General features: G+C 41.9%; 1 protein-coding gene across 4 annotated transcripts; it reads right to left on the reverse strand.

Annotated features, from left to right (window-relative positions):
* Nucleotides 1-117: 117 nt before the first annotated feature.
* On the reverse strand, nt 118-27952 carry CDC27 (cell division cycle 27). 4 transcript variants are annotated; one of them, XM_083708489.1, is made up of 20 exons: nt 27370-27808; nt 21164-21239; nt 19688-19835; nt 18170-18295; nt 16902-16999; nt 13667-13821; nt 13351-13562; nt 11840-11954; nt 10383-10498; nt 9442-9541; nt 8161-8368; nt 7234-7403; nt 6385-6537; nt 5905-6113; nt 4763-4880; nt 4521-4649; nt 3618-3692; nt 2652-2836; nt 1711-1793; nt 118-1474 (listed from the first exon to the last, which is right to left on the reverse strand). In XM_083708489.1, the coding sequence occupies exons 1-20, from the start codon at nt 27394-27396 to the stop codon at nt 1392-1394; spliced, it is 2586 nt and encodes an 861-aa protein (XP_083564615.1). In that variant the 5' UTR covers nt 27397-27808; the 3' UTR covers nt 118-1391. The 4 variants fall into 4 exon arrangements, with proteins under 4 accessions (XP_083564615.1, XP_083564614.1, XP_083564617.1 ...); XM_083708488.1 differs by having other exon boundaries at nt 7234-7406; XM_083708491.1 differs by lacking the exon at nt 1711-1793 and having other exon boundaries at nt 2656-2836; nt 27370-27952.
* Nucleotides 27953-27957: the final 5 nt, after the last annotated feature.

Consider the following 27957-nt stretch of genomic DNA (forward strand, 5'->3'; position numbering starts at 1 on the left):
TCTGCCTGACTCCTGCAGGTCTGTTCAGGAATTGAGCTCATTAATTACAAATACAACAAAGGCCCTCAAAAATATATGCTGAAGCCTTTAAAAGATGTGGAAACTGATCACAATACATTTCTGTGAAATTTAAACCATTTTATTGTGCATAATTTGCTCTTTAAAACTGTAAGGTTATCATACACTTTCTTGATGGTCACTGCACAAAGGCCATCCAACCTTTGTTGCAGGAGTGCTACAAAGGAGGAAAATTTTGGCTTCTTTAACACAGCCTAGCATCCTTCCTCACAGAAATAGCCTCCTGGGGTCTAAATTCCTACAAGACATCGGAAGTACTCAAACTTACAGGATTAAAAAAAAAAAACCAAACAAAAAACAAAAAGGAGACAGATAATTGCACAATATTTTTTTTTTGCATCTGTTCATTCAGACAACACTTTACAAAATAGTTTTGAAGGGGATACTGCCGCAAACAGGTGGGGGGTGCACCACCAGTGTAAGGTTTTGATTGGATTAAGGCTTCCATTGTCTTCTTGGCATTCTGTTGTTGTGGATATATTTCATTGCATTCTTTCAACACTGCAAATCTACACACTTATTTTCTCTAGGAGTTTACAACTGTGATAGCATTTTTATATTCCCAATTGCCAGGTGCAATCGCAAGGAGCACCTGACAAGCAACCAACATCCGGTTATGGACTTGTGTTGCCTACAAATACCGGCAAATGATGTTGTAGAAGTTAGTTTGGTAACGTTAACTCCTGGGTGGAATACTAAAGTATTTTATGGAAGTCTCTATCCTGGCAAATTGACAAATCTAAAAGCAGGGACGCTGGGCTTTATATATTCTGTAATGTGTTTGTTCACAGGAGACACTGTTGTTTTTAAGGTCATTTACATTCTCTGGCATTTAAGTTACACTCTAATAGTATTCAGAAATGTCTTTAACACATTCCAGTCCTGTACTTCCACACTTGTCTCTGAAGAACGTGGAAATGGTCTCTGCTTACTGAAGAGGAAAGAGCCAAAACTAAGACACATTTCTGGGGAAGGAGCAAGAAACTGCTTCATCAGTTACTTTCCCACATCTCTCAGCTCCCATATAGCAAATCTTTTTTTCCATGATAGGTTTCTCAACAAAAAGGAGGTTTTAAAAAAAAAGTCTTTCCTCCTCAAAGAATCATGTTTATAAAGATGAAAGAGCCAAAGAGTCAAATAATGACCCAAAAATGCATTTCCATTAATTCTGTGTCAATTAAAATCTGATGAATGATGTGCCTGGGGTGTCGGTGGAGCATGAGAATGATGCTGTTTCTGTGGCAGGAGGAGAAGGGAAGAATCCAACAGTATCAGTCAGACACACATCCAAGCTCAGAATCCACCTTCTGAGGTTAAAATTCATCACTTTCTACTGCATGGAGCTGTGTGTCATCCGCGTCAGTCATGCTGCTTGCCTGGGACTCATCTGTGCCAACTTTTGGAAGAAAAACAAAACACACAAACAAATTAAGCCATTTCTAGAATTCTTGCACATTTCACAAAGTAGGGGCAAAATCTTGTACGAACAGACCATTCTTTAGCAGACCTTAAATAGTATGTTCCAATCCAATTTATGGGATATATTATATTATTATGTACACCACATATTACGTCTTTTTTTACTTGCCAACCTGCCCTCCCCTTGCAAGGCTCAAGAGCACCATACAGTACCTCTCCATAAGCAAACTGCTCCTGCCTGAGATGTCCACAATTCAGTTTCCACACTCTCAGTCTCTATGTGGACATGGCCTGCACTACCTATAAAACTTTCAGTCAGTTTGTGATGCTAATAGCAGAAACAATTTAGCATTTAAGCCAAGCATTTAGTATTTAGTTGTTAAAGTATTTCATATACATTATCCAGTTGAGGCCATTCATTCGTTCATTCATTCATTTTTACATTTACAGCCCACTTTTCCTTAAAGTAGCTCAAGACACAATGTACACTGCTTGCCCTTTATTACACCCCTGTGACTTAGACTGAACAATAGTAATTGACTCTAAGGCTACCCAGTAAACTTCATGGCCGAGGGAGAATTTGAATCTGGGTCTCTCTGGTCCTAGTCCAAAACTCCATACATTACACCACAGTAAAAAAAAATCAACAAAACAAAACAGGAAACTCTGAGACTGCAAACATATTCTGGAGCTGACCCAACACAGCTTATATTCATCTGTGGCCTTATGTAAAAGCTATAATTTGCACAAATACATCAATACTATACTATGTATTTGTTTTAAATAACAGTGGCCGAGAGGAGAATGGCAGGAATAGCAAGGGTACTGTATGGAAGTAAGCAAAATGGCAGTTTTGTACCAGGAATGTCAGCATGTCTGCTCCCCTTGAGACTCAAGCCTCCTCATTTGGTTTAGGCTTATTTATGCTCATTTATTTATTTTTTAAATATCAATTTCCAATCATAAGAGCCGCAAATTGCTTTTTTAAAAAACCTGAATAAAAAGTTGGAAAATGGCATTTTAGACTCCATGTTGCATGAAGTAACAGCCATGCTAAGTGCTAAGACCGCTACAATTACAACGCTTTCAAGTTATCCAAACGAGAAGCCTCTCCATTTGCCTCAAAGGGGGGGGGGGGGAAACATCAATAAGACCTGCCTGACTCATATGGGCAACATTCACTGATCTGCTCCTCTTGTGTTACAGGCTCTTCATCATCTGGAAGGTACCGCTTGTCAATGGCCTCTTTGATCTGGTTGTTGGCTCCTTTGGGATCCAAGTCCATTGCCCAGGAAAAGTTCATCAGTGCGAGATGGGTCTGCCCCAACTTTTTATAAACCTAGCGAAACAACAATCATCAACGCCAATGTAAGTCAATAAATTAAATGTTTGCAGCAATACATGCTTGCCTCTACCAAATGGGAACATCTAGAGCTCTACATAAATGTCAGAGTTGCTATTGGAGGGTGATTTGTCCATCCAGGCAACAATGTTCAACCTGCTCTTTATGGGGCTGAACAAGTTTGTAGTTCTGAGATATTGGATGCAGCTTTTCACCGCTTGGGACTAGGGTACCCGAATATTTGCCTATCTCTGTGTGCAGAGATCCACATTTTGGGGCTTGCCTTTCTAGCTAAGCCAAAAATTATAGTCACCAGCCCCTGCCTAGCAAGCCTCTTCTCAAGCCTCTCTGTTTGTACAGTGGCAATCAAGGATTCCACATTGTTCCACTGCTTCACAGTGTTGGGGGGGAGGATGTCAGTTTGGTCCCACTTGGCCAAGATGCCCCAGGTTCCTTGGCAGCATAGCTGTCAAAATTACAACTTCCCTTCAAACTTTGGAGGTTAAGAGAGGGTGCAGATTGGCACACAATTGCCAGGATGGTCTTTGCCCCACTCTGCAGCTTCAAAGTTGGCAGGAAGGCTAGTCACTCATCATATTTGCCTTATGGCACCCCCATTGTTGAAGCCTGGTGCAGCATAATCCATGAGCACAAACCTGTATAGCAAAGCCCTTCCCATAATCATCAACAATCGCCTTGCTTTTCTTTGAATCAGAAAATGCAAGGGAACCCATCTTACAGCTGTAATTCTGAAGGTTATTCTCAGGCTGGTTCTTACCTTTCCTATTAAGAAGTAAACAAGAGACTCTTTGGGAACAATTTGCTTCAGTTCTTCAAGTTCTTGTAAAGCATACTGAAATGACCCAAAAAGACCCCAAACCATTGAGCACTTTTTTCTGAGGAATATGAACAATATTAATAATAATAATAATAATAATAATAATAATAATAATAATAATAATTATTTATATCCCGCCCTTCCCAGCTGAAGCCGGGCTCAGAGGCTTTTGGTTTCATGTGCACCTAGCCACCTGAAACACACCCACAAGGGACCATGAATGCAGGAAATTAATAGATACTGAACAGAGGGGGGAAAGACAGATCTCTCCTCCCCAAAGCGGGATGACAGAAATATAACAAGGTTCAAGAAATAGACAGCAAGCAGGGCAAGAGAGCTGGTATAATTACAACAAAAAGGAAGGTGGGTTATATGAACAGCCGGGGGAGTTTTGAGGCACATGACTGTGTGAGCGTCAAAGAATTTAGTGTCAGCTTGTAGATGGTGAGCATATTTTGTTGAGAAGGATTAAATGATCCAGACTAATTCAATATATCCATTCTCCCTTTCTCCCAAACTAAGAATCATATTATACCTTAAACACTTGCTAAAAGCAATATGACTGGGAAGGAACCAATAGATAAAGCAAGATCTACTGATACTGTGGAACACAACTTGTACGAGGCGGCAATTAGATAAGAACAGACCCCAGAGCCCACAGAATTTATTAAAGAAAAAACCCAACAAATTCATAGGAACTTACTCCTAAATTAACATGTTTAGGATTGCCCTACAGATGTTATGCAATGGCTGTAGAGTGTGTCCAAGCTTTCAAAGGAAACACAAAAGGTTGCTGTCCAAGAAACTCAAAAGCGCAGTTCAACCTCATTGCAATTTGCTCACCTTATACTTCTCATTTGCAAATAATACTGAGGCTCTATGGAATTTGCAGAGGGGGTTCTTGGGATCAATATTAATAGCTTTGTTCAAAGTATCCAAAGCCTTTTCAGATTTCTTCAGGGCATGCTGAACCTGAAAAAGAAATGATTTATTTCTTTGTTTTAAAAGGACAGTGGTTGCTCATTGTTTGGATCTGCCAATGTCTATGTTCAGGCCAGGGACAGAATGAAGCATGGTTTACTTACAACTCCAATGTGGCACAACAAGACAGAGCTCTGAGGGTTGATATGAAGTGCTTTCTGGAAATGCATTTCCGCAAGGCTGAATTTCTCCTGTTTGTAGTAAATCATTCCCAACCCATACCTAGCAATTTTAAAACAATACTGTATTAGGCACCAAGCTTGTATATTATTAGAAAGGACACTTTCTATAGGCTGAGAGTGTAAGTGCACAACATTAATTGAGTGGTTGATTTTGAGCAACACAGGTAAAATGAAGAAGATTTCATAATTCTAACAGCATCTGCACAAGTATGTTAATATTCTGCTTCCCTATTTTGAAGCAAAGCCTTTATATGATTGTTTCAGCACCGTCTAGTTCAAATACACTCTCCCTGTTACAATCCAAGTTAAGTTTTTCTCTCCCTACCCTTTATAAGCCTATAAACCATGGCAGCTGCTCAGAACTGCTTTAACATGGTAAGAGTTCCATCCTATTACCAGGAATATAATATTTTGTAAGTCATTTGTCAAATAAAATGTAGCACAGCAGCAACTCTCACATAAGTGGGGAGGTATGGTTATATATTTTATGGTTATATATTTTATAGTGCAGTGGCATCTAAGGTGTATTGCACAATGCACAAGATTATGTTTCAAGCAACTGCTTGGGAGCCCCAAGGGAAGTGCAGTGCTGATACAGAGGTGTTCCCTGTTCTCTCCAACATCTCACATGGGAAATGTTTGTCAAAGCCAAACCCTTTTGAGTTTCCAAAACTTGGTAGAGATAAAGATTGCTTGAGGATGAGGATGCAATCTTTATATGGTGCCAATTTATCATTATAATTATTATTGACTGTTTTATTGTTTAAGGCTTTTTGCTTAATGTTTTGAGCTTTACACATTTGAGAATGTATAGCTGGGGGAGAATGGCATAATCAACTTTTCACATGCTCCTGGCAGTGGTGTGGAACCCTAACGATGCCACAGCCATTTTCAGAGGCAACTATGTCACGAAAGATGCATGTCAACTGGATGCAAGTCAGGGGTAGGTAAAGTTGGAGACAAAAAGAGAGACTGCAAGTAGACACCTAAAGTTTTTATCATTGGGGATATTGTAACTCATACATTTTTTGCTTCTTCATTCGCTAATTAGAAATATTTCTTACCAGGCATTATAGTGTCGAGGATTCATTCTAATTGCATTCCTAAAGCAGGCTAATGCTTTCTCAAGTTCCTCTGTCAACACAAATTCATGCCCTAAGAGAGTGTAGGCGTAGGCATAATTTGGATCAACTTGTATAGCTCTCTGAAAGAACTTGATGGCAATGTCATGTTCCCGTTGCAAACTGAAGCAATTTCCTGCCGCACACCATGCCTGGAAAAAAGAAAAGCAAAATGGTAGAAGACATCCGATAGTATTTTTCTCCTGCTTTTTGAGGAGGTGATGCAGTAATGGAAAAGACAGAGTGCAACAAGTCTGGATTTGACAGGTGCTCAAGTGCCTGTTTACATGGCAACACCTTTGTGGATACTTGATTTTTTAAAAAATATGTCAACCTCTAATTTGCCTTTTCCACAATCAAGAGGTGAATCAGAGACTGAAGTGTGTTTTTAAAAATGCCACAACAAAATGACCATGACGATACCTCTGGTGAATTTTTATCCATATCAGTTAAGTCTTTTGAAAGCACCGAAAGAGCCACATCTTTCTGCAAATGCCACAGTGTTGTTGAGTAGATTTCCATCCCTTCCACTCGGTAGTTTTCAATCCTTCTTACTTCAGAGAATATCCTCTCAGCCTACGAGAGAAATTAACAAGTGGCATTTCAACAACATGAATTAAAAGACTTCCTGCATGATCACATTTGGGTGATAATTGTGTGTGCACAATTCATCCCTATGGCTTCTCATCAGGGCTTTATTTCTTAGAATCACAGAGACCTTGGAGGTCCTTCTGCACAATGCAGGATGTAACCATGGCGGTATCCTTGACAGTTATCCATTCTACCTCCACCTCCACCTCCCAAGACATACTGTTGCAGATCTTACCTACATGTAGTTTCCCCTAATACTTAGCTGAAATCTTTCCATCCATTAGTCCTGCCCTCTAGAGCAAAAAAATAACAAATTTGATCCATCTTCTGTGTGACAACCCTTCCATACATGCACAGAAGATGCTGCCTTCTCATATGTTAATACATGACCACAAATTTAAATCTACACCAATAGATAGAGCATATAGGCAACCGAGCACCAGAGAAGCCCTGTTGCTGTTAAGCCCGCTTGGGGAATGGTCTGTAGGAGAGGGTCCCACGAAAGGCAATTAACTATGCAGAGGCCTCCTCAAACTAGGAACTGATGTTGCATAGTTCAAAGATGAGAGAGTAATCCAAATCTATGTTAAGTGATCTTGAAAATATATGGGGGAGCACTTTTTTGTACAGTACATTGGCAGACATGCAGCACAGAACAGAAGCATTCCACATCATGCTCACCTGCATATATTCCGCAAGCTCAAAGTAAGCTCTTCCAATATGGCACAGTACCCAGCCAGTGTTGTAGTGGTGAGAAGGCAAATGACTCAGTATATGAATTGCTTCTTTACAGTTGTAAGAACACAAGGCTAAATAACCTTTCCCCATGTCACGAAGAAGGCTCATCAAACCTTCTAGGAGAAAAATGCAATAAATACACAGGAGAACAAAGGAGATTAAGAAAGTACAAGCCTAAAAGCCCTATAGTTTCAAATACAGTGGTACCTTGCAAGACGAAATTAATTCGTTCTGCGAGTTTCTTCGCCTTGCAGATTTTTTGTCTTGCGAAGCATGGATGCACCCTGGTATTAACAGTTTTAAGAAAAAGGAAACAAACTCGCAAGACGTTTCGTCTTGCGAAGCAAGCCCATAGGGAAAATCGTCTTGCGAAGCAACTCAAAAAACGAAGAACTCTTTTGTCTTGCGAGTTTTTCGTCTTCTGAGGCATTCGTCTTGCGAGGTACCACTGTACGGAACATATTCTCAAGAAGCCAAAATGAGAAATAGAAAATAAATAAAATGCCAGTATGTGGTCTAATGAACAAGGTGTTGACTAGGACCTAGATCAAATCCTGACTTAGCCAAAGTTACACATTACAAGAAAGTGCTAACTGGATTATTCTATATGTCTGTGAAAAATTGCAGTAAGGAGGTACAAAGAAGCATTCTTGATTATTTCCTTGCGATTACAGAATTCTCTTTCACTGGGAGAGTATAATGAACTTGGACATCATTCTAATTGTATCAGAAAGGAAAATGGTTTTAAATGCACACTATTTTGCCATGATTCTAACTGCATTTCCCCCCTTGCTTTTGTCTTATTCTCCACCCCCAGCCTTTGGGATGGCTTTACTACTACAAATGAATTCTTAGGAACAGTCCACACACCTGCTGCTGCTTTCTGTAACGTGAATGCCTGGATTTGTGGTGTTACGGAGGCAATCTTTCCTTCTGAAATGATGGACGAATCAAGTTTGGTGATTTCCAAACTGTCATTAATGTTTGGCTGTGTGATCCCTCCCTTATTGGTTTTACACTTTGTCTTTCGGTTTGCAATTTTGGGCGGAAACTTCATTTTTAACTTTTTACTATTTTCCTACAAGAAAAGAACAAATATATTTAAGAACTCATTACCCTGCAACCAGAACCCACAGCAAAGCAGAATATTCAAGGACAGAAATCTAGATGTACTGTTTTTTCTGGAATTTGAATCACTAAACTGGAAGGGGAAAAAAGGCAATCCAATCCAACCTCACAGTGTGCAAGAATGAGGAAGCAGGAATCAAACTAAGCATCAGCACACAGGGGTTTGGAAGAAACTTAGTCACATTTTAAGTATGATGTCTTTGGACTAGTCTGCGATTTTGTGCAGTACATATATATATATATATATATATTACTGAATACAAGATACCAAAAATGACGACACATTTATATAGCAGTATTAATCAGGTGACCAATGGGGTCTGTGATGCCCACATCAGCTTTGCATCCAGCTTCTATTGTCATGCCCTTTGCTCTCATCTCCACTGGGAGAAGCTGCACGAAAAGGAGTATTTGAGTTCAGTTCTGCATACCAAGCAGTTCTCACCCAATATGAGCTGCTCAACAATGAAAAGAAATGCATGACTCTGGATAATGGTAGAAAAACCCATGAGTTTAGGAAAACTGGCAGAAAGTAGAACTGTTTGCAGAACATTTGCAAGTATGGCTTGAATACATGCTTTCTAGAAGTGATCTTCCCCATAAGGGAATAAGGGTAAAAATCCAAAAAGCCAGCTATGACCAGGGATGGAGGAACAGATGGAGCAGCAGAAAAGGCCAGACCTCTATGATCTTTATAACTGAAGAAGCAAAGTGTTCTCTGTAATGGTATTGTTTTCATAGTTTACCATAATAATCTGTTTTGCAGCAAAACCAGGGAATCCTTAAAGTCTGCCATATTTATTATGGCACATGGTTTCATGGTCCACAGTCTACTTGAAGCGGATTCTACGCCGAAATAAATTTGTTTGTATTCTAATTAGATTTGTAGCCCTCTTAAACATTTCTGCTTTTCATGATGGCCCTTGTTAATTCCTCGTGATACTATTGCAATATACGTATTCTCCAACCACATATGAGATATTTGATCACCAAGGGCATCACAGCAGCTGGAGTCCCATTTACCTTTGTTGTAGAACTATCACTAGAGAATAGGCGTGAACTTCTTCGAGGCAGCACATTAGGTGGAGCAGCAATGGTTGGGCTCAATACCTGAGGGGTTGTACTGAAGAGAGAATAAACAAAACTTCTTAGTGCGACTGTCAACAACTCCTTGTGGAAATTAGGGCACGCATGGTATGCGCCCACCCCACTCCATTCTAATGTCCAAGTAGAAATGTGGGCAGTATGACAACAGCAAAAGAAAACGATAGAGAGATAAAATTACCTAGGAACAAGAAGACAATACCAGCAAGTCTGCCAAGGCCCTAGTCTCACTATGGACTGGTTAGGCATTGTGGACCACTGATACTTGAGTGCTCTCTCTAGCACTGTTATGCTTGGGTAGCCCCTGGTTTACTAGGGGGCTCCAGGCAATAAAACAAGCTGTGACATAGCTGGGCCTTATTGTGTGAGCAAGTCAACATACATAGAGAGAATAATTGTGCCTATAATTGGCGGTGAAGAGAGTCTACTTTATCACCTCCATGCCATCCTCAAGTATACAACTTAGGTCCAGGATACCTGGCAGGCTGCCTCCCCCAGTACAGATCAAGCTGAGCTTTAGGATCGTCTGTGGAGACCCTGCAGGTAGTTTCATGACCAGTGAATTGTCACCTGGTGACAATGCAGAAGTAGGCCTTCTCAATTATAGGACTCACCTTCTGAAATGCCTTCCCTCAGGTACACTGTGAAGAAGAGATAGGTTTTCCTGGACTCAACGATTTTTATTTTTATTTATGTATAAGTTTGCTTTAAACTAGTTTCTAGGAAATGTTATTGAATGTGATACTTTTAATATTATTTTTTATGTAAGCTACATAAATAATTTTATTCTATGAAACATATAAAATGTTTATAAATAAATAAATAAAATCATGATCCAGGCGTAGGAAGACATTTCATACCTTGTCTGTGGGCCTGAACTCTGTGTTTGTGCAACAAGGATTGGCGTTACTTCTCGACTATTTCCGCTTTGTGAGAAGACTGACTTTGTCCCAGCTTGGCTTATTCTGGTGACAGTCTATATGTAGAAAAACCAGCACATCAGACCTATGAAAGTGTTATTAAAAACCACTGGTATTGCTACTTACAACTCATAAAGCTAAGAGGAGTTATCTGCTAAAATATCAATAATAATAATAATAATAATAATATTATGTGATCCAGAGAACTGCATGATAAACAGAAAATGGCATGTATTTCTAAACACCGGTGGCTATCCTATCACATTGCCAGGCAAAGTCTTTCCCTTTTCCTCACACCATAGGCAGACCCAGTGCAACCCAAGAAAACCTATTTCCACACTATATTCACTAAATCAGGGCAACTGTGCACAATCCTGTGCACTATTAATTCCAGTGAGATTTTTTTTAGGTGGGGAAACTAAACTTTATCACATACATTATCTCTAAACCAGGAAACAGACAAAGCAAAGTTATTTTGAATTAATCCACCTTTTTAGGAAGACTGAAATTTGCTAACCATATCAATACTTGTGGCCAACCTTGGGGCTGAGAAATAGTCAATGAAAATAGTAATGCCTGATTCAACTGTCCATTAACTTCCACACCAGTCTATGGAGAAGCTCCCATTTTATGTAGTAGAAGCATTGGACGATGAAAAGACTTTGGCAAATAAAGCAACTAATACGTTTAACAGACATTAACAACAGGAGACAATGGTGGTAACTTTTATAACAACTTTGCAAAAGTTCTAGTCTTAAAGACAACCCTAGAAAATAAAAGAAATATTTGCCGATGTTAGCATTCAAAGATATTGTCCTCAAAAGTTATTGTATCGGAAATGAAGCAATCAGACAGTGTCTACCACTTCTCTCTGTGGTAGAGAGTTTGCCTGCAAAATAACTGGAGGCGGGGCACCAGCTTGCAAGGGCGACGGGGGGGGCAGGGGGGCAATGTCACGTGCGTGATGCCACGCATCCCGACGTCATGTGCATGACATTAGAATGCCGGGAGAAGCCAAGGGTGGAGCCAAAGCAGCAGCTACATGGCTTCAATGGCTGACACTGCTATTGGTGGGAAGATGCTTCAACCCTCCTTCCCCTCCACAGCAGGAGGAGGAAGAGAAGAAGCCAGCCACTGGAGCTACTCCATGCTTTGGCCCCACGCTCTTTGGAAAGGGGGGGTAGGCCCTCACCCCCAAAATATTGGGGAGGCCCAAAAGGGCTCGGCCCCCAGGAGCTGATGCCCCTGACTGGAGAGCGAATACACAGAAATTGAACACCCATCAAGTTGCTTTGACAATACTAAAGTTTCCTTCTTGCGACTTTTTGGAACAATTATCCAGATTTTTATATTTCCTTGCCTTCAATCTCACATGCACACCCTTGAATGCAAGGTACCTTCTTGGAAGGGGCTCCTGGAGGTGGCACATCAATTACTGAAGAAGAATTTGTGCAGTTTTGTAAATAGGATCCATCTCCCGGGCTAGGGGTTTCTAATGGCAAGATTCCAAAGCTGAGAAAACATACAAGAGTGTTTGAAAATATGCATGATTCCTCAAAGAGAGAAGTGAGCGGGCAAGGAGGAAAGAGAGAATCTTACTTTATAAACTAAGGACAAATTGCAGGGCAAAGGAATTTATAAGCCCCAGTGAAAATAAGTTTCTAGACAAACAGTTTCCTCATTGTTACATACACAAGCTTGAAGACGTAAAAGCAAGAAGTTCTAGTGATCAACAATAATAAGGTATGTAAAAAGAAGCTCTAATTCTTTGAGGACAAACACACATATATCCCAATACTTTCATATAATATTGCAGTATTCGTATACAGCTTGGTGGCATCAACCATGTTCAAAACAATGTGCATGTGTGGTTTTAAATAGAGGAAACTAACAAATTTAGCACCAAAACAATCACATGTGGCATGTTAGGTCAAGAGGACAACTCTCCTAAGCATACCTTCATGCAATTCATGGTCAAGCAGGAAAGCCCTATGTGCTTGGGTCTCCCATACCAACACTTCATACACTGTAACTTATTTTGTCAAATAGTGCTTCTAAATGCTCATAAGCCCCACTTATAACAATTCCTGAAATGTAGCTATATTTTTCTATTACAGCAGTAACTACTAAAAAAAAAAAGTGAATCCTTCCAAATTAACAGACTCAGACTGCAATCCTAAACTTAAAGCAAACTCCCCTGAACCGTGTGAGGCCTGCTTCTGAATAAACATGCACAGGACTGTTCTGATATTGCATCTTAAGCATTTGTACACTTCAGCAGAGGCATAAACACATGAAAGCAGGGGAGAATATAGAAATGGATGTTTTGATTTATGCAGGCAGTGGCAGGACAAACTTTTCTGTCTCTGTCCAAGAGAATAAAAAGTGACACACATATCACTTAAAAATGGCAGCGTTTATAAATTGGTGGAATAACATTTCAAATCTCTCCAAACATTATCCTACTGACTTGAAAGCCACCAAAAGAGTGCAAAGGGAGTTCTTCTCAGAGAAATAGCTGAACCAGAGTTTGTTAGCAAATTCTACTCTATTAATTTAGGTCTTAATCAGACCTATGGATTTATTAACCACCTAGGAAATCTGGGAAGAATATGTAGTCACCAATTACTGCTGCTGTGAATGGTTATGGTTCTTGTACACATTTAAACTTTATATACAGATGTCACAGATCCTCTGGACCTCTAATATATCATAGCCCCTACTACAAAATATTTGGGTTTTCCTGCACCGATGTGTGTGATTATGCATCTAAAATAGTGAGCTCTAATCCATGAAAGCTTATGCCACAGTAATTTTGCTAATCTTTACAGTGCCACAGGTCTCTGCTGTTTTTCTTATAGTCATCTTCAGTAGGCAGCCTTGAGGATACTTCAGATTCTTTCTTTACCTTGGTGTTAATGGACTCAGAGCAGCTGGTCCACCCAGAAGACTCCGGCCAGTTTTTGGTTTGTTTTGAGCCTGTTTAGTTAGGAAGGCAGTTCCCGATCCAAGAGGTACAGCATCTGGTGAAATTACAGCCGAATCAATATAAGAGATGGAGGAATCTGTGTTGGAGGAATATTTGGAGTTGGAGGACTCCAGGTTGAGTCTGTTTAATTCCTGAAATAGAAAAAAAAAATAAGAAAAAGCAGCACGCTTTTCCCCCCCCAATGATCACTCTCAGTGTAAGCAATGATGGTAAAACATGGCTGATAAAAACTTACAAGCGTGTCTTGTGGCGTTTCCGTAAGAACTGTCTCTGGCGGCCTGTGGGTTATGCTGTGATTAGACACCACAGTTGTGCAGGTGTTAGGCAAGCAGCTGCTGAAGTTCTGTATAGATGTTAACTTGAATGTTTGGTCAGGGTCTGGCTTTTCACCTTTGTGAATGAAGAGAAAGGGATTTGGGGTAAGAGAAAAGGCTTCTTTTCAATGCGACACAAATGAAGAGATTAAAATGTTATGTGTTCCCCCCCCCCCCAACAACAGCACAGTATGGAACTGCTGTCTGAACTTATTGCTACATGGTGCTGTTAATATCCAATTGTTCAAAATGCGTTTTTAAAAAAGATACCCATCAAGTATAACAATTAGAGCATGGCATACATCTTCACAAACACATCCTTAAATACTTTTCACATTATTACTGAAGACTTTGTGTTACAGGAAAGCTGGTAGAGACCTAACTGCTGATGTTACTATTTCCACCAGGGGGAAGCTATTTTACTATGCATCACTAACAATACATGAAGTGCCAAGATCCATCTAGTCCATCTTTCTCCAACAGTGATCAGCCAGATGCCTGCAGGTAGAGATCTAGTCTAGGGCACTAAACAATGGGTTGGAAATATATTTTGGGCCTGTGAAAGATTTTGAATTTTTAGAAAGTGCTTTGGGCAACCCTGCCCTCAGCTGCTTCTCTCCCTCCAGTTTACTCTCCAACAAAGACAGATGGAGTGCACATACACACACATTTTGCTTTCCTACCATATCTGAGTAAAAGTCAGAATCCAGCAGAATTGAACAGGCCTTATTTTGCAAGCCATCAGATTAGAATTTACATTGGTAGACTGTGTGGTAAAAATCACTGATACACTACTTGCCAGCACCACAAAGGCATTAATTGAAGGCGTGGATCTTCATGACTTTTTACAAAGTGTAAGACCATACAAAATTCCCAGTGTTTGCCTCCAAGTTACCATTCCATTCACGGATAATATTTTTCCTATCCTTCCCAACCAGGTCTCATTAACTAATGCCTCCAGGAAGATCACAAGTGGACAAGGCAGGAATGGCAATTGCCTGTTGTTGGTTCACAGTATTATGTGCAATGAAATGGATTTCCTCCAAATGTTTCATTTTGCTATTATGACTAATAAGCATTGACAAGTCTATCCTCCAAGCAATATCCTAGCAGGAGTTGCGCAGTTTGGAAGCATCATGATCTACTTAGTTTTGTTAAATGTACAGTCCAACACCAATGTGCACCTTTCATCTTGGGCCCTTTTATATAAATTATACATATTCCATAAAAATGAAATAACCCACCTAAACAGGGCTGACATGACTTTAAAAGTTTTCATATTGCATTTTTAACACTAATCTGTCCAGACGAGAAGATATCTAGCTTTCCCTACATGTTATGCTAGTGGTAGCAGCAGCACTGCTTTAAGTCTTTCTTTGCATTTGAAGCAGAGGCAGAAGAAGATATGCATACATCTGCTTTTGTTTGTAAATGGCACAGATGGAAAAGATGTACAGGACTTCAACCCATGGAATTTCCAGAGGGCCACTACAGTTTGCATCCAGCCCAGACACTCCACAACATTACATTTCATGTTAACATCTTCCAGGTTTTCCCCATACTCCTTTGCACAACAGCAGCACACTTCAACTGTTTTAAGAAGACCAAGATTACCATGCATCACAGGCTGCAGCAACTGCCCTTTTCCACAACCCTATCAGTATTGGCAAGCGTGACTTATGGCCCACATCTTACACACCATGAACACAAATGACTGGCAATCCATAGCAAAATATTCCTAAATTGGGGCCAGCATATGTCCAGATTTCCCGGACATTACTGGGATTTCAAAGGCGGAATTGACGTCTGGGGGGAAATGCTGAAAATTCACGAGTTTTTAAATATATATTTTTGTAAAAATAATTTAAAATTGGGGGGGGGGGTCCCCTAAAAAAATCTGTACAACTTTTGGGGTGTCCTGGTTTTTACTTTTTGAAATATGGCAACCCAATCCTAAGTAGGCATAAACCTGAATGTTTGAGTCAGAAACTTGCAGGAGGCATGCTGTGATAGCACACTCAATCAAAGAACAGCTCTGATGCAAGCAAGCTCAAGACAACTATGAGACAACTCTTCCTGGCAGAAGCAAGGGTTGAGAGGGCTTCAAGTAAGAAGGAACCAAATGCACTCCATGGGTTGCCTCCAGCCTGCAAATGCCACAAAACCACTCTCACCTTTCCGTCTGAAACATAGGCATGCATGCCCCTAGTACAAAAAACCAACAGAGGTGCCAAACAGCTGCATGGTACCAGCTTAGCCCTGGTACTGCCAATGAGGCTGTTATGCCCTGCTTGTGGCCCTGCCCCTTTTGCACCTGTCACAACAAAACTACCGCTTCAAGTCACTTCATGGTGAGATTGGCTCCAGGCAATGGGAAACAACTCAGGGGGGTTGAAGAGCTCTTAAAAGATCAGCTGAAAACCTGGAACACAACATTTCTGTTTTGTTTTAAAGAGTCATATGCTGATAAAGTGGTAACATGGGGATAGTCAAGTTTATGGGAAAAAGAAGATGAGATAGCATGAATTCTCAGGCTCCAGAGAAACCAGATACTTTGTCACTTTTTCAGAACAGGAAACCAACTATGTGCTACCAAAACAGATTCCACAGTCTGGTTGGCAGGCACAGCAGCTGCCCGGTTTCACTTTGTATGATATATTTCATTTTAGTGTTTGTGAGGATCTGGTTCTATGTTACTTATCTATCCGCCAGTCCCTTGAGGTGGGATACAATGAAACGCCAAGTTAAAAAAAATATTCAGATTGCACAACTGGCTTCACCACTGGAAATAAACCAGAAAGAACCCTGAAAGGCATGGAGTAGACACTGGGAGTTGAAATATACATACTCCATGCTTGTGTGGAATACATTAACAAAAACAATGAAGCCATTTCTGCGGAGAGAGGAGGAAAAGCAACCAGAAGTATCCAGTCCCATTCTTGCTCAATCCCAGGTTCAACGGTAATCGCCAAGGAAAAAGTTTTTGTAAAAGTGTTTTCACATCATATGCTGCTGCCGTAAGAGAATTCAATTGTTGTAGACCTGGATGAAATCAGTGAGATGTCTCCTTATACCTTCCCTCCAACCCAAACCATGAATTCCAAAGGATGGTAAAGAACACATCTATTCCCAGGGAAGGAGTTAAGCAAAACCTACCTATTTCACATAGTGATTCAAAAGGGGACCAGAGGAAAGGATTTAAACTAAGGCTCTTTTGGTAACATTCAGATCCTTTGGCAAGCCGATCTGTCTTGCTGTTGAGAGAGAAAGAGGGAGGGGAAAACAATGAGGAGAGATTCTGCAGGAAAATGAGAACAACGAGCTATTTCTACAGCTTGCATAAATAACCACAGAAATATCTCCTGCAATCAGCTACCATTATTTTTTTAGGTGGTGTGGAAATGGGGGCATTTGTATTTTTCCTTGAGCATCTCCCATACACCATATGTAAACTGTACATTTCTACATGGCTTCAGTAAAAACAAAAGGAAAACAGGTGTTTTGGGTTATTTGTTGAAGAATGGTACTGCTTAAACTGCTTCACATCCATTCTGGCAGAGAATTTCTTACCTCAAAATGAGCAGGAAGCCCAAGGGAAGACATCTTTATCAATCCTTGTACTTTAGCACCAGGGACCAGAAAGGGTCCAGAAATATTCTATCCAGTGATGAGAACATGGTAGCTACTCTCTGAACTTGCACTGGACTCTGGGGGCATTTAGAAGATTCCAAATACCTCCAAACCAGATTGCAAGATCACAGCCCACACATTTCCCTAGACTCTGCAAGAGGACAGTAGCATGCTCTGACCTCCTGGTTGGCTCTCAATGCAGCTGTCAAATAGCAAGCCTTCTTACTGCTTGCAAATGCCTCTGAAGCTCAGAGGGATGTCAAGGATGAGATTTTGTCCCTTCTCAAAGTTGGGGGAAGGGAATGTTCAAAAGCAATCATAAATCTTGACTAGCCATTTGTGATCCCAAAACATACTGAAATGCAGGACAAAAATGCAACAGAGTAAAACTTGCAACTCTTCCTAAGGTCTTTGTGCAAGACCGCTCCTGTATTTTGATAGTTCTTAGGATGTGTATTCTAAGGAGTAGCAAAGTTCTGCAATAAGACAAAAAAATTCTAAACTAAATATAGAGCTGCCTCATAAAATCAGGCCACAGGCCCATCTAACAGACTGGTGCTTTCCCGCATAAGTAGATTTGCTCAAGCATAATTATATCAGCCTGTAGCTTTACATCACAAATGAAGGTGCTGATTCAGAAGTAATTTTAATGCTGCTTTTTGCCAGGGAAATTTGTATGTCTCCAAACTGAGGGCTAAGAACTGCACACCTACAAGCAGCAGTGCAAGAACGTTTTGGGAAAAGGAGGAATCTAGGGGAGATAGCTTGTCCCTAAAAAAATAGAAAAGTCATACCAGTATACATGCCCCAGGAGCGAAAGCATGAAGCATGCAGAGTCACCAAACTCTGTCACAATGTCATCGTGGCTTTTCTGTTTGTTGAACACACCACCAGACAAGATTTGTTCTCCTTCTGCAAGTCTGTTTAAAGATAATAAAGGAATAAAAATTATAGAAGCATTGATGGTGTGGCCCAAAACATTTCACAGCTCTGCCACAGACAAGGTGGGTGCTCTCAGATACACAACTCCCTCACATGGTTTTTGTGAGTATAAATGCTTCAGATTATTTAAACATTCCACTCCACCTCCAACAATCTATCTTGCTTATCTAGCTCTAACATGATCCAGAAACAGAAACCATTCTAGGGAGTGAATCTCTACATGTTGGACCCACAAAAATGTGCACCCTATCAGTGGCACTGCTGCTAATAATGCATAGGGTAAACAGGATGTCTGTGTGGAAGCAAGCATCCCTGCTTTCAGGGACAAAATGAGCAATATGAATGGATCACCTACGGCATATCTGCCAAAACCAACTGGTTATGGATAAAGCTGCCTTCTTTTTTTGAAAAAAGAAACAAAAACATAGTTAATATTAACTTGATTTTGTCTGGTTTGGATGACAGAATATCCTGCAATTAATTCAAAATTCTGGGTATAGGGCGATATACAAATTCAATGCAGAAATAAACAAAAAACCAAAAAACCGCATGTGAAACCATCTGACCACACCAGAAAAAAGGGCGGGGGGGGGGGGAACACGCAAGCGCAAGGCCTGTGGCTGCTCTCCCCCATTATGCTAAACCATGATGGTTTAGCTAGGCATCCAAACCAGGCCAATTTCTTTTGCACTGCTATGGGCAATGTAATGGTAGAGGTAAGCATAAAATCTTTGTCTCTGGCTCTTGCATGCTGTTTTCCTACTGGCCTCTCCTTTCTTCAACTTCACTGATATTTCCCATGCCTCCTCTCTTCCTATCCTGCTCCCTTCGCTCAAAACACCCTGTCTCTAGATTCTCTGTTCTTTAAATTCCATACCACCTGGCTCTCCTGCCATTTGGCTCCCCATACTTCAGTAACCAAACACTTTCTTCATTAAATCTATGGTTTGTCAAAACTGTGTGGCTAACATATTCATCTTTAGAAAATCCATGATATCACAACAGCTCAGTGAGAGATATTTGCTGATGACAGGTATCAAACATTTATCAGTTTCATAGAACTGTTAAGTGCCCCCAGATGCTTAACACTTACAGCTCATCTAATTTAGCATTTTAAAAGTCCTAGCTGGACACTTGTATAAAATTTCATTCTTGATCTAGGAGGAAATTTCTATAGTTTTTCACCATTTCCTTTACAAGACCTTCAGCATGTTTAGTGATTTCTAGCACACTGGCCACATCTGAAAGTGAAAATGAATTTCATTATGCTATTATCCCAAGATCTGATGGGACAATAAATGGCATCGGACTCTCTTAAAAACATTAACTATAACTTCCAGCAGCACCAACAAACCAATAAGATGACTTACTTGCTGAGGTCAACACAGCACTTGGCAAGCAAATATTTACACTGTGGGGTGGTACAACTGTGTCCTTTAAGAAGCCTGTATGCCTTGTATGCTTTTCCTGAGCGATAGTAACAGGTTGCCAATAGGAACAGGGCATCTTCTGAGTGCACTGAAGAAACGGGTGGGGTGGAGAACATTAAGATCCATCATTTAAACCTCTGAGTGCAAACAGTTTATCTAAACATCTATTCCTGGCCATAAAAATATGATTTCCAATGTCAAAGAAAACTGAAGGATTAGTAACATCAATTATAATCTTTTACTAGCTAGTTAGTGCATAGTATCTCTGTGCATCCACATTTTATGAGGGACAATAAGATCTGCTGTATAACAGACAACCACTGATGTACTTCAGCCTATTCAAGGTTAAGAGGTGTGCAGTGATTACAACCAATGGAATAAGTTTTTAAATCATATTCCAGGTACTCATAGACTCAACCCCTTTAACCAGGTGCTATTAGTATTGGTCTCAAAAGCCCCACCCCCCGCGCCACTTTTGGCCATGCCCCTTTTCAAAAGGAGCAGATACAAAAAAAAATTAATAAAATACAGAAAGATATCCCTAAAGTTGTCATTTGGAATTAAGGAGCAATACTTTCTTCCAAACAGAAGGCAGAGCTCCCAAACAAACTAGAATCCTGACACACCTTTTAAAAATAAAAATTAAGCAATGTCTCCACCTTCCCTGATAGCAGTCTTAAAACATAGTTCAATTTTTTAAAAAACACATTTCATTTTTTTATTTAAGCATTTAAGCATCTTGTAGGACATACATACCACCAGCCAACTTTTTGTTGACACTCTGCACCTAACCATACCTGCTTATTTACAATACAGTCATACCTCGGGTTAAATATGCTTCAGGTTGAGCGTTTTCAGGTTACGCTCTGTGGGGACCCGGAAGTAACAGAACGCATTACTTCCAGGTTTCGCTGCTCCCGCAGACGCTCCAAATGTCATGCGCATGTGCGGAAGTGGCGAATCACGACCTGTACACACGCAGACGTGGGCTACGTTCACTTCAGGATGCGAACGGGGCTCCAGAACAGATCCCGTTTGTATCCAGAGGTACCACTGTACAGTCGTACCTTGGAAGTCGAACGGAATCCGTGCCAGAAGTCCGTTTGACTTCCAAAATGTTCAGAAACCCAAGCACGGCTTCTGATTGGCTGCAGGAAACTTCTGCAGCCAATCGGAAGCCACGGAAGCCCCATCGGACATTCTGGTTCCAAAGAACATTTGCAAACCAGAACACTCACTTCCAGGTTTGTGGTGTTCGGGAGACAAAATGTCTGAGTACCAAGGCATTCAGGCTCCAAGGTACGACTGTAGTGACATCCACCTATAGCCAAATTAACAATGCAGAAATTGAAGCTCTTCAAAATACACAGATAAATTCACAAAAAGTGCAGACCAGTAAACACAGCGGATGCATACCTTCTGCGTACAATCTCTCTGCCAGGAACACGGCATCCCGGTAAGCATAGTGGTTAAGTGCCTGCCATATAGCGGCCTGTATGAAAAGGGTGGGGAGGAGGGAGAGAGAAAGGAAGATTAGCACTATAAACCAAAACTAAATGCACAGAAAAACAAAACAAAAAATAAACACTTTTCTATCTATCTTGTATCTATCTTGTATCTCTTCCCTTGCTGATTATTGTCCTTCCTGTTCCCAAATACTCATTATTTCACAATATATTATTCTACAACCCTGAACAGCATTTTATATGGAAATAATTCTACTCCTCTGTCGGTGTTGACTAGAAGGGCCTACACTTCATTTCAGAAGTGTGTCCAATCAATTACCCTCAACAAACCTATTTCCACCATCATAACACATTACAAAAATCAAGAACACCACATACATTTATTAACTACATATAAAGTGTTAGTTGGAAAATTCAAACTTTGTCAGGGATTGAAAGACCACATAGGACACACAGCAGGTAGGCAAGTGTTTCAGCCACATATATTCACATTCCCCCATTATCCATTATGGTTACTTGATTTTCTTCTCCTTTTAAAGAAAGTGCGATAGAAGACTACTTTGGGGGCATTTTGCAAGAACGACCAGATTTTGTAATCTATGCATAAACTAAAAATTCTAAATTCACTAGCATAAAACATGAAGTTGAGCCTCCTACATTAGAGTATCATAAGAAACTGCAAGTGTGGCTACAGATGGAAGTCAACAAATGTTAATATTTTCTATAAATACTCAAGAAAAAAATAAAATAAGGCAGAATAGGACCTAGCATATCAATTCCAAGCAGGGTTATAGAAGTACAGTTATGAACTATCAATAGTACTATCCAAGTACTGGATGGTCCAAAGTAACATGAAAAGAAAGCCAAACATTTCAAGAATAATGCACCTCAAATCACAAGAAAATTTAAAAGGTTCTTTTAGTGTGTGCAGTTGAAATGAAACAAAAATATTATTTGGCTGACATGCTCTCCTCCTGTCCTTGGGGCAAATGTTAACCCCCCCCAAAAAAAAATGGGGGGGGGGATGAAAAGGAAGAGGAAGGGAGCACAGAAAAATAAAATCATAGTATGTTTTATGATCCAGGGATAAAGATCATATCAGATCTTTAGGCAAAAATAGGGCACAAATGTGTTAAGATATTTGTACCCCACATTCCCACTTTTAAAATGGAGGTGCTTAAAGTAGTACACATGACAAATTAATAAAAGCAATAAATTTATTATATTATACAAGAAATACTAACAAGTACATAAGAATACTTTTTAAACCAGCAATTCAAAAAATAAAGCTAACAGTAAAAAAATAGCCAAGACTAGAACAAGGAGAATTTTACATGCATAAATTAAAAGTTTGCCCGAAAAGAAACTCAGTGATGGAACACTGGCAAAGATACAGCAAATGAACCTGCCAGGGCATGGAGTTTCACATTCTGAATAAATGGCCTTCCCTCATATCCTCACTAATAATACTCTCAGAAGGTAAAGGGATGTGCAAGAAGGCCTCACAAGACGATCTGAAAGGATGGGCACATCAGTAACGGTGGAGGACGTCCTTTAGATATTGCAAAGGCAGCAACCATTTTAGGCATGTCCGATAAGTGCACAATTGCACCAAACCCGGAAATGCCCTGAAAAGTCACAAAAACATCACCAAATGGGGCGGCCTTCCATAGCCCCGCAGATGTGTGCAGGGGTCCAGAACATAATCCCTGTGCAAACCGGTCGCTGCCTAAGTCCTCAACAGCTTTAAAGGTCATGCCTAGCACCATGAATTGAACCACAAAATAGACTAGTAGTTAGTGCTGTAGATATAACACTGTGACATGTTCCTGAATTCTGGCACCAGTCAGAAGTCCTGAAGCAACTTTTCCACTAGCTTGTTTCCAAACAGTCTTCAAGGGCAGCTCCGAATACAGTAATTCAGTGTAAGACATGATGTGACCATGAGCAGGTCCACTCTGGTGCAGTTGGCAGAGCAGCTGAAGCTGAACAATTGTGTTCCTCGCCACAGACACCTCCTAGGCATCTTAAAGCAAGGCTCAGCTTTGTAGCAGTGCAAATCTGATTTGTTAAGGAGCATGCAAGTTCTTTGAGAACTAGGGATGTAAGGAGGAAGCAATTTCTGTCCCATCCTGTGCTCACCACAAGCAGCACTGATTCTATTCCACCACAGTTCGACTTGCATTAAAACCTATATTATTGATCTCGCTTTCTGCTGCGGCCAAAACTAACGTACTTAATTATATACTTAGTTTCAGTGCATTTCAATGGAAGGAAAACATCAATAAACAATGTAGGAAACAATGTAATTATTTATAGAACATTTGCAGACTTGCATGACTTCCATCTTTCACCCCAGATGAGTATGCAAATTGATGCAATTTCTACTCCCATTTTGAGTTTCCAACATAATTTTTCGATGTCCCTATCCAGAGCACACTGACACTCACTGGTTCAGTTGGCAAACTAATCAAGAGCACTTCTGACTTGTCTAGATTGTGCTTCAACTTGTTTGTCCACATGCAACCTATAACTGACCTCAGACAACAATTCAGGACCTGCCTGGCCCTGTAGGTAAGAAAATACAGAGTTGTGCATCATTCACATATTACTGATGATAACCAACACCAAACACAAATGATTTCTGAGAAGTTTCACGCTGATAGGTAAAGGTAAAGGTACCCCTGCCCGTACGGGCCAGTCTTGACAGACTCTGGGGTTGTGCGCCCATCTCACTCAAGAGGCCAGGGGCCAGCGCTGTCCGGAGACACTTCCGGGTCACGTGGCCAGCGTGACATCGCTGCTCTGGCGAGCCAGAGCCGCACACGGAAACGCCGTTTACCTTCCCGCTGGTAAGCGGTCCCTATTTATCTACTTGCACCCGGAGGTGCTTTCGAACTGCTAGGTTGGCAGGCGCTGGGACCGAGCAGCGGGAGCGCACCCCGCCGCAGGGATTCGAACCGCCGACCTTTCGATCGGCAAGTCCTAGGCGCTGAGGCTTTAACCACAGCGCCACCTCACGCTGATACTAAATAGCAAATGGGACATGATGGAATACTGTGGAACACCATAGGCCCCAAACCAAGTCACTGAACAGATGCCCCCACTTCACTATCTTCTGTAATCTGCCCTCTGGGAAGGACCAGGCCCACTGTAATATGTACCCCTATAACCCACCCCAGCAAAGTGACCCTGGTCAATGGCATCAAAAGACAATCATCCAGCAGATCCAAAACAGATGCACTGCCCTTGTCTAGTTAAGAAATACAAGAAGCTGTCTTATAATTGGTTCATCTAGCTCAGTTTCGTCTACACTAACTGGCAGAGGCTGTCCAGGATTTCTGACAGGGCTGTTTCCCAGGCCTACCTGAAGAAGCGATGAGCTGAACCTGGCACTGTGCAGATGTACTATCACTGAGCTACAATCATCCATCAAAGCTATCAAATCCATTTACGTTCCAAAACCAGGATGGAACCCACAACGAAAGGGATCAAGATAATTAGTCTCCTTTAGGTAGGCCACCAAAACATGCTCAAACATCTTACTGAAGAATGGAAAGTGGACATTGCCCTGTAACTGGCCAACACAATGAAATCTAGAGTGGGCTTCTTTAGCAGCAAATGTACTACACTTTCTAAGCTATATGACGTAGCTTCCTTCCCGCCTCCTGCTCACTAATGCAGCCAATCCTCCTTGGATGCCAAGATGTGCAAAGGTCATGCGATCAACTGAACACTCTCAAGAATCCTGTACACATTCCATAATGAAATAACAAACAGTTGCCAGAAATACAGCAAGTGGATCTATCAATGAGTTCAAATTTGACTCGACAATCATTGCATTGCCATTGGCTCCTCAGAAAAACAAAAAGTCAACCTGGCTGTTCGATATGAGAGGACTTTCAGAAACAACTGTGTCAATGGAAAAGCATTTCCCCATTCCAGAGGTCAACCAGAGTCTCAGCAAGGCTGTCCATCAAAATCCTCTTGTAAAGAACAGATTGGCAAAGGCTGACTCTCATACCTTTCAAGCAACTGCCTATGGCCTGCAGTATGACAGTCACAGTGGTATGCACACTTTAAGTTAGACTGAATGCTTACTTGGGCACATTACTAAATACATGCTTGGCAGCTGACCACAATTCTCAGTGGAGACCTGAAAAAATATGAGCACAAGCATCTTTGGCATAACCTTTTCCTTTGGCATAATTTTTGGAGGTCAGAGTGAAAGAAGTGAGAGAAGAGGACATTTCTAAGATTTTCCATCTTAACAGGAATGCATGGTTTTACCTTGCTCAGCTCTACGTAATAAATAATCAGAGAGTCATTTTATGTCAGCTTTGAAGGTGCTTTCACCTTGCCATTCAGAAAAGATGGCACTGAACTATAAATAATTAAATGAGGAACAGTACAGAGTAAATAAGGAGACCGTGCAACAAAATAGAGAAAATGCATTATGTGGAATATGTGCACATGGTTTCAAATGATTCCATGGAGTTAGAATATTTGTAGGGCTCCAGGGAATAAAACCCTATAGGATTAAAAGAACATGAGAGAAGAGAACAAGAGGTCAGCACTGTTGTAATAAAGAAGGGGAAGGCAGAGTACAGTCATACCTCATGTTCCGTTCTTTCAGGTTACGTCCCATGGCGACCCGGAAGTACCGGAAAGGGTTACTTCCGGGGTTCACCGCTCGCGCATGCACAGATGCGCAAAATGACGGCATGCGTATAAGTGGCAAATCACAACCCGCGCGTGCACAGACACGCTGCTGCGGGTTGCGTTCTTTTCATGTTGTAAATGGGCCTCTGGAACGGATCCCGTTCGCAACCAGAGGTATCACTGTACACTGAAGATTTTAAAAATCCCAGCTGCCTAGTCAGCTAGGCGTCTAACATTTGGATGACACGACCTAATGCCTGCAGATAGGTCCGACTCCATCCAGATATGTCACCTGAAGATCTCATCAAGGCTTCTGGACTCATGAAATATTGTTCCGATCTGGCCCTAGTCAGTTTTCTTCCTGCAACGGAGGAGCTGAAAACATGTGGATGTCTTTAGATAATTGCAGAAGGTTATGCTGCATATAGGCAGGACCTCCTCAACACAGCCCCAGCTCAACAACAGCTCTTCCAGGTAGTGTTTTCGGGAGGCAGCAATCAGTGTCTGTATGTTAACATTCTGATTGTCAAAGATGACAGGGTAGGGGAAAACAGGAGGAGATCTAAGCATGGAATACAAGTGTGTATGGGAAGAGAATTCATGGGAAAATTGAAATGAAGAAATAGTTATATGAAGCAGAAGGAACGAAAATCTGGGAAGAGCACCTCCTTTGTGTGCAAAAGGTCCCGGGTTCAATCCGCTGCATTTCCAGGCAGGACTGGGAAAGACCTTGGCCTTAAATCCTGGAGAGCTGCTGCCAACAGGCAACACTGTATAACCCAATGGTCTGACTTGGTAGGAGGCAGCTTCCAGATCCCCAATGCTCAGCTCCCTGGAAGGAAGACCACTGGGCGTCCCATGTAAATGCATGATATTCATATGACTTATTGCAGTATATGTTCTAACGAGAGAAAGGGCGACTGATTGAACAGGGGTCAGATAAAGTGGTGGGGGGCGGGGAGAAGAGAGACTGAAGAGGGCTGAGAAGAGGGGATCTCTCTTAGGAAGGAGCAGTCAGCTAAGAATGCTGGGGGGGGCGAATCAGTGGTAATTCTTGGGGTAGGTGGGAATGCAGAGAGGGTGGCTGGTGGGAGATTTAAGGATCTGGAAGGAAATGGGGATTATCTAAAAACAACACCACATGGCACGTTCCAGGGAAAGGAGTGGGGGGGGGAGAATGACAAAATTCGGGGGTGAGACGCGTGAACAAGTGTGTGCGCGCGACACCCACAAAGGGGGGGGGGAACGTTAAGGAGAATGAAATTTTAAAAGGAGAAACCCCTCCCCCCGCTCCCAGCAGAAAGGGGTTTTTTGTTTGCTTGTTTGCTTTGCTTGATTTTTTTTGGTTTTGCAAAGGGAGCCCTTGCCCTGTCAGGGCAGAAAGGAGAGCGGGCAGGAACCCAACTGCTCCCCTTCCGTCCCCTCCCTCCCACCCGGCCGTCCTTCCTTCCCCCGCTCCCCCATATACAGGCCCATCGCCACCGGGGTCCTTACCTGGACGGGTTCTTGCAGCACAGTCATCCTGCCCCGGCTCCCCCCTCAGGGACAGGCCCCGGATGAGGGAGGTGGGGAGAGGGCGCCCCCTCTCTCCTCTCCTCTCCCCCTCCTTCCTCCTGACAGACTCCGCCTCAGTGGGTGACGCGGCGGCGGCGGCGGCCCGGACCCCGTCTCATTTAAACTGGTAGCGACCGTTAACCGGGCCGTGGAGGAGGGAAGCGAAAGGAAGGGAAGGCCCCGGCCCGTCAGGAGCCGAGTCTTCCCGAGCGGCAGGCGGAAACACCCGACGGCGTGGACCTCTTCCTCTCTTTCTCGAGCGGCGACCGAGAACGGCCCGAGCGGACCCGAAGGCCTGGAGCTCTCTCCGCTTCTTCCCGAGCGGCGACGGAAAGGAGCCGAACACACCAGTCTGATGCTCCGCCTCCTTCCCGAGCGGGTGACGGAAGGGGCTCCCGGACGTGCCCGAAGAGCAAACTTCCTTTTCCACGGCTTTTGACGGAAAGAGCCGAAAGAAAGCGAAAGCACGCGCGGCGTCGAATTGGCCGGCTCGGCGGAAATCATCCAAACTTCACCCCGCTTCCTCTC

Source organism: Podarcis gaigeae, assembly GCF_964106915.1.
Source record: "Podarcis gaigeae genome assembly, chromosome: 13".
Lineage (NCBI taxonomy): Eukaryota > Metazoa > Chordata > Lepidosauria > Squamata > Lacertidae > Podarcis > Podarcis gaigeae.